The 9,461-nt window shown below is 60.2% G+C and overlaps 1 protein-coding gene across 1 annotated transcript; it reads right to left on the minus strand.

Moving 5' to 3' along the window:
• Positions 1-1,436: 1,436 nt before the first annotated feature.
• On the minus strand, positions 1,437-8,027 carry LOC150066116 (ficolin-1-like). Its single transcript, XM_090329242.1, has 9 exons — positions 7,934-8,027; positions 7,172-7,285; positions 4,870-4,923; positions 4,573-4,608; positions 3,846-3,878; positions 3,603-3,730; positions 3,191-3,320; positions 2,767-2,901; positions 1,437-1,877 (listed from the first exon to the last, which is right to left on the minus strand). The coding sequence occupies exons 1-9, from the start codon at positions 8,013-8,015 to the stop codon at positions 1,630-1,632; spliced, it is 960 nt and encodes a 319-aa protein (XP_090185368.1). The 5' UTR covers positions 8,016-8,027; the 3' UTR covers positions 1,437-1,629.
• Positions 8,028-9,461: the final 1,434 nt, after the last annotated feature.

Raw genomic sequence — 9,461 nt, forward strand, 5'->3', positions numbered from 1 at the left:
GTAGCGTGTGTGGAAACAAACATAAAACTGCAAGCAGTGCAGTTGGTCCTAAGGCTCAGGCACAATGTGTGATGGAATATTTTTCTAGCCTGCCTGATCCCGCACACAGAGAAAATTTACAAAAAGAAAGAATAATGTGCTAACAGGGAAATATGCAGAATTCTGTGACATATTTAAAACGAGGCAAAACGGACATTTTCAGATAATAAAAAGTAGGCAAAATTTGCCAAAGGCCTGCATGTATGAAAGAAGGCCTGGCAGACAACAAGAATGTGTTCTCAGGCCAAGAAGGAAATAGGACTAGTGAGCCACGTGAAGGTTTACACGGAGGTGCAAATGAACACAGGCCGCCCAGAACCGTCTCATGGGAGTTAAAGGGAACGTGGCGTCAGCCTTCCTGAAGCCAGCACCGGAAGGGCACCTCCAGGTCTCTTCCTCTGTTCTCTCTCCAGACCGGAGCTCTGGTGCTTGGCTGAGGTCCGGGATGGACACACAGCAGCACTGTGGGGTAGGAGATTGGCTGTGGCCACTCACGTGGCTTCCATTCATGTGGCTGACCCCTCACCCCCATGCAGGCTGCCTCTTCTGGGGTTCCGAGGAGCCTAGAGCAGCCCCTCGTCTGGGCTGGCATTTGCATTTGATAGGTGACTGGGTGGAGATTTTCATAGAAAATCTTTTAGAAATAAGGATGTAGAATAAGCACATTGTATGTGTAAATAGATTTAAGTATACCGAACATTATCTTTTGTGAGATATCTGTTCAAATCACACGTGCAATGGAATATTATTCAGCTATAATGAAATTAGTCATTTGCAGGCAAATGAGCCAGGCTCTGGAGAACATGAGACACATCTTCCAGAGGGTGTGTGTGTCTGTGTGTGCGCGCGCGTGGGTGACTGATCTAGCATGATAAAGTATGTGTGCATGAGACACCATGAAACTCCTTCGAGCAATCAACATGAGCTTTTCACAGAACAGGACAGTAATGAGTTGTGATGTTCCGTGCCCACACGGAGAGCCAGGGGACAAAGAGGATATGGAGGACTTCCTCTGATCAAGCTTTGTGCACGTAAATGATCTCGTTAACATGGACCCCTCCTGTGCAGCGAATTCACGCCAATGCCACTAATAGTAGTAAGCTGTGTAAAGTGTAGTGGATGAGGTGGCGAGGAGCCCTGGAAGACAGGGTGAGGATGGGCCCGGGAGATGGGGTGAGGGTGGGCTCGGGAGACGGGGTGAGGATGGGCCCGGAAGACGGGGTGAGGGTGGGTCTCAGGCAGTGGCAGCTGGAGGTGGGAATCGGACAGCTTGGGTCAGCCTCTTTGGGCCTCTCCGCTGAGTGGCCTTCCAGAATCTTCCTGGGGGCCAAGGCCCCCTGTGAGTGACACACAGAACACTGGGGTTCAGGAAACACAGAGGAGACAGCTTGTATGTCAGAAAGCAGACTTTCATTGAGAGGTGCGCTGTGCGGGGCTTGAGCTCCAGGGGCTCTTCCAGCAGGGGACAGAGCAGGGAGGGGACAGAGGGGCAGAGGCTGGTAGCAGCAGAGCGCCGAGGCCCTTTCTCAGCCAGAGATGCAGACGGAGGGCTTCAGACGCACAAGTGGGCGCCCCACTGGGTGCTGAGAGCTAAGTGGGCCGCACCTTCATCTCCGACACCTTGTAGCTGTAATTGTATCCTTTCCCTGACTGCCAGTTGATGCCATTCGCAAAGCTGGAGTGCGAACCCCTGAGGTACAGGCCGTTCAGGTTGGACACGTGGCAGTCAGAGTACCACCAGGCTCCCTGGTAGTCCACGGCACAGTTGGAAGAGCTCCGGTCATTGTCCCGGTCTTTGGTGGAGAAGAAGGTGTTGTTGTGAGATGTCAGGGAATCACCTGCACAGAAGAAAGCAGGTCTTGTGCATGCTGGAGGCAGCTGGCCACCCTAGGCCCTCAGCACACCTGCCCAGCCAGCCCGCTCCTCTTCTCTGAACTCGTCAGCGGAGGGCAGATGACCTGCACATCCGAGCCTCGAGGTGGGCAGGCCTCCGGGTCCTGGTCCAGGAACCCTGCCACCTGTGTCTCCTTCCCCAGGCCCAGCCTCTCCACCCAGGCCCCAGCCCCGTGGGACCTGCCACCTCCTTCCAGCAGTTGAGCCCCTCCCTGCGTGCCCCCCTTCTTCCCTGTGGTCTCGTGCCAGGCCCTCTCTGCCCATCTTTATGCCAGGGACGAGTTTCCTACACGCAGGCCGGCTCCCCAGAGCCTCTGCCTCCCTGCCTGCAGAGTGGGCGTGTACACTTCATCCTGTCTGCTTCATTGGAAGTCCCAGCCCAGGGCTGACATGGTTTAGAGGAAGGTGTGGGCTCAGTGGGGGTGACTGGCTGAGGCCCTGCTGCTCCCTGAGGCTCGGGTGAGCGGGCGTGGCCCGAGGCCTTCTGGGAAGGTGAGCCTCTGTGATGGGATCTGAGGTGACCCCCAGAGGCCCGGGCTGTGGGCAGGGCCCATGGTGTCTGGCGCTCACAGAGGTGAGGGTGTGACGGCATCACCTTATCAGGGCCTGGGTCCTCCTGTGGCTCCTGGGAGGGGGTGGAACTGTGGAAGGCGGGGCCGGGCTGGAGGAAGGGAGTCCTTCCCTCTGCTTCCTGTCTGCCAGGAGGTGAGCAACTCCCCCCACAGCCCTGCCCCCCTCAGATGGAGAAGCCAGGCCCACAGCAGCAACCCCAACCCGAGGCCCTCTGCCCCCAACTTCATAGCCCTGCTCACGCCGCCCCCGGGGCACACTCACCGACGCTGCCCCCCGTGAACCTGCCCAGGAGCAGCTTGTACTTGTCCGCCTCCCCCAGCATCTGGAAGGAGCTGTAGGCAGCGAACACTCTCTGGCCCTCAAAGTCCACCAGGTCCACTCGGAGCTCGCTCATTCCTGCAGGAAGAGACCTGAGGCATGTCCCCGTGCTCGTGTCCTGTGGGAGACCTGAGGCATGTCCCCGTGCTCGTGTCCTGTGGGAGACCTGAGGCATGGGCCCGAGCCCTGCTGCACTCTGCGTGCCTCTTATTGCGTGGCCTGAGACTGGCCAGACCCGTCCCAGTGGGCCCGTGTCCTGGTGGCACAGTTGTGCTCAGCTGACACGCAGCCTCTAACCATCTGGGGCTCCTCTGCCTCAAGAACCCGGTGCGAGGGGTTCGCGGCCGGTGCACTGGACGCCGCTCACCCTGGGAGGTCAGCGTGTGGATGTTGTCATTTCCCAGCCAGAACTCCCCCAGCTGGCTGCCGAAGCCCTGCTTGTACGCAGCCCAGCCTCGGTAGAAGTCCACGGAGCCGTCCACTCTGCGCTGGAAGACCTGGGGCGGGGCAGGACTCTCAGCCAGTGCCACACAGGAGCAGAGGCCGCTAGCACAGGAGCTGCCGGACTGGGGGCCATCGGCTCAGACGAGGTAGCAGCAACAAGCCCAAAGTGGGCCCGAGGCGGGCCTCCTTATGTCCTGGGCCTTATGTACCTCGAATCCTCCAGTCTTCTGGGAAGGAAGGGCTGGGCGGGGCACTGGGGGGGGTGGCGGTGGGGAGGGGAGGATATCACACAACCAGGAGTCCACCTCCACCCAGGTTCCCGGCCCCGCACTCACAGTCCAGCCTCCACCATCTGTGTCCATGTCACACAGCACAGTCAGCGGCCGGCAGTCGGGCAGGTAGATGGTATACCAGCTGGTCAGAAAGTGGCCACGGGTGAGCAGTTCCTTGCAGTCCCGAGGTCCTGCAGGTGGGGCGGAGGAGTGAGGAGGGCTGGGCTCGTGGGGAGTGTCCGGGAATTCCGGGAGGCAACTGCATGGGTAGAGGACTCGGAGATAGACAAGGAGGGGTGTGTTCACCTGTGGCACACTCCTGAGATGAGGCGGAGTCACCTGTGTGGGGACAGAGAGGACACAGGCTATCTATGAGAAGTCACCACCCTGGTCTGCTTCAGCTTCAAGTGCCTCTTCTTACAGAAGAGAAAAGGCGGCCATTGCGTGGGGATTCCAGGGCCAGCTCATCGGTCACCTCTCAGGGTCATCGGTCAGGCCTTTCCTACGAGCCTGGGGCTCTGCCACCTGGCTTTCTCCTGTGGTGGTGGCAGGCACCCCTTGGCCAACTGCTTAGGCCACTGTATGTCAGGCAAAGCTGAGACTCTGCCCACAAGCCTGGCCTAGTCAATCTACTCCCTGCATAGTATTCTCAAGGATGCTGGGGCGGGGGGGGGAGAGGGGGTGGCCTGGTGACATTGGAGTTTGACTCTGTGCCCTGATCCTGCAGTTTTTATTTCAAGACAGGGCAATTGTAACTTTGCTTTGATTAATTTTGCAATAAAAATGAGCTTCAGTTAGACAAGATTTCAAATAGCCCAAGTGTCTGCCTTGACACAGCACTGTTGTCTTGGCTGTCACCTGAATGGATGAGGGGCAGGGGCAGGGTGTGTCTCAGGCACTGGGGTGCCCGGGTCTGTCTGCTGCACAACAGGAACCCGGCCTGAGCCCCCAGGGGAGGGTGCTGGGTGTGGCTGAGCCCCCAGAGATCTCCCCAGACTTGGTTGCAGGTGGGCCCTGGATGGAGATGACTCACCTTTCTCTCCACGAGGCCCTTTCTCTCCTGGGGGTCCTGGAGGGAGAAGAGAGCAAGATGCTGATTCGGAGCCTCTGGTGGACCCAGAGATCCACCATCTCCTGGGCTCAGCTCTCAAGGGCCTGCCCTACTGGGGAAGGGAGAGGAAGAAAGGGGGAGGGAGGGGAAGAGGGAGGGGCAGCATCCAGCTGGGGCTCCCCACCCACGGAGGTCCAGGATGAGCCAGGCCCTCTCAGTCTCTTCCCCCCACCCCGTTGTCTATAGAGACAGCTTGAAGCCCTTTCACGCCATCCTTACCTTGGGGCCCTGGTGGCCCTGCCTTCCCAGGGATTCCTGGGTCTCCTTGTCTCCCTGTAAATTCCAAACACATCTCCCTGGACTCGCGGCCACTCCCGAACCCTCCACTCTAGCTTCAGGGAGCCTCAGGCTCATTGGCTGTGCTGGGCCTCAGGGACTGTGGATGCCAGTGACAGCTGGCACAGTGCCAAGGTCACTGACCAATCAGGAGCCGGGGCTGAGGCAGCGCATCTGCCTGGCTCCCATTTGCTCTTGGGTGCCTCTTAGGCTCCGCCCTCTGTGAACCCAGACTTGGGCTCTGTTGGCTTTCCAAGGGTGGACTGTCCTGTCCTCAGAGGCACTCGTCTTGCGGCAGGGTCTCTGCAGGGGGGAAGTAGCTGTGTGCCACACCCAAGGCCCCCGGATACAACAGGGAACAGGAAGGGGCCACACCAGCACCCCAGAGGCCGTGAGGCTCCAGCCTGCTGCTTGCCAGTGACCCCAGCACGAGTGCAGCATCTCCCACCATCCAGCTCAGGGGTCCAACCCGTGTGCAGAGCGAGTCTTCTATTCCCCTGAAGACAGAGTTGAGGTGGGGGAGGTGGCAGGGACCCCACGGCCTCATGGCTGTCCCCACAGAACACCGGGGGCCGTGACTCCTGCCCTGAGGCAGCTCAGCCGGCTGCACAGGTAGAAATCTGGTTCAAGGTGAGGGAGGAAGAGGCAAGCACCTTGAAGTGCAGCACAGGGTCACGGGGACAGACCCTGACCCTCCATGGGGTCTGTCCTGCTGAGGACACAGCGGGCCTCAGACACAGGCCACCCACCCGGGCCTTGAGCCTGGGCACCTTCTAGAATCTGAGTCACAGGGGCCCAAGCTTCGTGCTGTCCCCTGATGTGGACTAGGTCACCCAAGGTCTGTGGGCTCCCCCAGCAGCTGTGCTGCTGAGATGCGGGCAATCTGCCTGCACAGGCTCAGGGGACCCCGGCCACTCCCACCGTGCCACCACGGCCTGCACCATGGCCACCTAGGAGAGACAGCAGTGTGAGATCGCCCGAGGGTTCAGGATGGCTGTGCCCTTAGTCAGATATCTGACGGCCATTCTGCCCTGGCTGGGTGTGAGGAGCCGGCTGGGGTATGAGGAGCGGGCTGGGGTGTGAGGAGCTGGCTGGGGTGTGAGGAGCTGGCTGGGGTGTGAGGAGGTGGCTGGGGTGTGAGCTGGCTGGGGTGTGAGGAGGCTGGGGTGTGAGGAGCTGGCTGGGGTGTGAGGAGTTGGCTGCTGGCTGGGGTGTGAGGAGGTGGCTGGGGTGTGAGCTGGCTGGGGTGTGAGGAGCTGGCTGGGGTGTGAGGAGCTGGCTGGGGTGTGAGGAGGTGGCTGGGGTGTGAGGAGCCGGCTGGGGTGTGAGGAGGTGGCTGGGGTGTGAGCTGGCTGGGGTGTGAGGAGGTGGCTGGGGTGTGAGGAGCCGGCTGGGGTGTGAGCTGGCTGGGGTGTGAGGAGGTGGCTGGGGTGTGAGCTGGCTGGGGTGTGAGGAGGTGGCTGGGGTGTGAGGAGGTGGCTGGGGTGTGAGCTGGCTGGGGTGTGAGGAGGTGGCTGGGGTGTGAGGAGGTGGCTGGGGTGTGAGGAGCTGGCTGGGGTGTGAGGAGGTGGCTGGGGTGTGAGCTGGCTGGGGTGTGAGGAGGTGGCTGGGGTGTGAGCTGGCTGGGGTGTGAGGAGGTGGCTGGGGTGTGAGCTGGCTGGGGTGTGAGGAGGTGGCTGGGGTGTGAGGAGCTGGCTGGGGTGTGAGGAGCTGGCTGGGGTGTGAGGAGGTGGCTGGGGTGTGAGCTGGCTGGGGTGTGAGGAGCTGGATGGGGTGTGAGGAGCCGGCTGGGGTGTGAGCTGGTTGGGGTGTGAGGAGCCGGCTGGGGTGTGAGCTGGTTGGGGTGTGAGGAGCTGGCTGGGGTGTGAGGAGCCAGCCGGGGTGTAAGTTTGCTATGGTGCTTGCTCCTCGGAGCCTCCATTTTATCTCCTGAGACAGGTCAAGAAGAAAGTAGGCACCACAGCTCTCTGATGGGAACACAGACCTAGAATTCAGAAGCTGGCAGGGCTGGCGGGAAGGGCTGGCAGTGATCATCTACAAAGCAGTTCAGAGAGCTGCCCCTCCCATTGTTTCTTCAGAACCATGTCGGGTCAAGGGTCTGCTCTGTCACTGGTCCTGGCAGGGGCCAGACCAGGGCTGCATCTAAGATCCAAGGTGGGGCCTTGCCTAGCTAGGCCCTCAGTGCCAGAGGACGGAGCCGCATCCCCAGCCTTCCAGCCAACCACCCGCCCTGTCCAGGACGCACCTCTCTCTCCATTGGTACCCGCCTCTCCTTTGGGGCCTGGGGGGCCTGGCAGCCCAGGGCAGCCTCTGAGAATGGTGAGCTTGTCGGAGCCCCCCAAGCCCACCACCTTCACCTCTGTAAGGAAGCACAAGTGTCCAGTCAGTGAGTGAGACCCTTCTGGGCCTGAAGACCCTGCAGAGCCGGGCAGGCTGCTGGCACCAACAGCAGCCACCCCTCTGGGGGCAGCGCCGATGGTGTGCTCCTTTCTTGTCCCCCAACCTCCTCCCCACAGAGCAGGCCTTGGCCGCAGGCTGCCTTCCCCCACGGACTCACAGCCCGTGGCGTGTGTGCTTGGCCCTTGGAGCAGTGTGGACAGAGTCCCGTGCAGGGCCTGGGAGGGGACTCCTCTCCCACACCTGCTGATTAGACTCTCTGGGGAGAGGGTCACAGAGCCACATGTTCCGCCAAACTCCCAGCAGAGTGGCTGCAGTCACTAAGAGAACCCTAGGAGAGGAAGAAATCAACCATCCTTCCTTCCTTCTCAGTGGCGGGGTGGGGACTGGCCTGGGAGGCTCCACCATGGCTGTAGACAAAGGCAGCCCGGGTCAGTCCCTGCTTACTTCCCCTGACCGTGAGCGGCCACCGGGCTTCCTGCACGTCCACCTCACCTGAGGATGGAGCCCCGCCCTTGCGTGTCCATCAGAAGATGTGTCCGCAGAGCGCCCACTGGTCAGCCAGTGGGTAGTTACCACCTTTGGGGGATGAGAAGAGAACCCGTCTCACCTGGGCAGGTATCCTCAGCCTGGATGGTCAGATCTTTGATGTACAAGGCCAAAAAGAGCAGGACAGGGAGTTTCAGGGCCATGGTGATTCTGGGTCTTGTACAGCTTGGGAGAGCCCAGTTCTTATAGGTCAAGGGTAGCTGGCCTCGCCTGGGGTACAGTTTCTCAATCCTAAGGGATTACCCACTTCCTGCTTTGTGTCTGGTTACACAACAGGGTGTGAAGCCATTGCCGAGGGCGTCTTCCCTCCCTCCAACCCCCAGCAAGGCCCTCTTCCTGCAGGAGCCCCCTGGGCCCAGCCGCAAGGGCGCCCCAGACCCCTCTGCTGCTGCAAGCCTCGTTAGCCCAGTCCTCTGCAGCCCCCTCCCTCCCATAGCCTGGACAACTCTGCTGAGAGAATTTCCAGCTTAGCCCCATCCGCAGGCCAGTCTGGGTGAAGCACTCTGGCTTTTGTAGTAGAAGGACAGAATAAGTTTCGAGTACCTATTCCATCCAGAGTGCCACTTAGATCTATCTTATAACCCGGGTAGCCCAGTAGGAGGAGAAATGTATCTGGAATTTATAGCTGAGCTCAGGGCTGCCTGGAGTCCTGTGGGGTCGGGGAGGCTTATGACAGATAGAGGAAAAGCTCTACCTGCTGAGCTGGTCACGTGAAGCCTAAGCAGGCTCTGGGCCTTCTGTGCAGGGGTCTTGGGATGTGTGGACACAGCTCCTAGGTGACCAGGGTGTCGGGAGAGGTAAGTGAGGGGCAGCCAGGCTCTGGCTGGCTGTTCATCTGAGCCAGTGTGGGCAGGCTGTGCCCCAACCACACTGTCTACCAGGAGGAGAGGAGCACGGGTGTAAGAGGTGCCCACCGGGCATGCAGGACTGAACCCCATCCATATGGTGGCTCTGGACCTCCCATAGGGCACATGGCTCTGGGCTCTGGGGAGAGAGCGCAGGGGACCGATTGCAGATGTCAGGTGGTGATGCCTCCAGCCCCGCCCCGAGCTGTGGAGCTGTGAGACCGCTTCGGCAGCCGGGCTGCCAAGCTGGCTCGGCTGACCCAGGAGCAATGCCCTCTGGGGTTTGTTCTGGACAGGGAGAGCCCACGGATCCCTGTCCCTCAGCCCCTCCCCAGTGCAGCACGTTGTCACCAAGGTCCCTTGAGCTGGCTCCTGAGAGAGGGCAGCCGTGCAACCAGACAGAGCCTGCAGAAGGATGGGCGCAGAAACTCTGCAGACGCTGTGAGCACAAAGCTACGACCAGACTGAGAGTGCGACCCTGAAAGCAGCCTCTGCGGTGGAGAGCCAGCAGAAGGCTTCTGCCTCTCACCCTGCCTCTCACCCAGGCGTCCACTGGATGGAGAGTGGAAGGGCAGAGGCCGTCACCCTCATTTTCGGGAGATATGATGGAATATGACAAGAACTAGTAATTCTAGAGATAAAGGATGGGGATGAGACAGTTCAGCAAAAGCCAAGTGGGTTTCCAAAGATTTCACCAGGAATGCGTGGTTTTTTTTCTCTTCTGTGGAAGCTGGAGCTAACATA

Source organism: Megascapheus bottae, chromosome 3 (assembly GCF_031878675.1).
Source record: "Megascapheus bottae isolate mThoBot1 chromosome 3, mThoBot2.hap1, whole genome shotgun sequence".
NCBI classification, from domain to species: domain Eukaryota; kingdom Metazoa; phylum Chordata; class Mammalia; order Rodentia; family Geomyidae; genus Megascapheus; species Megascapheus bottae.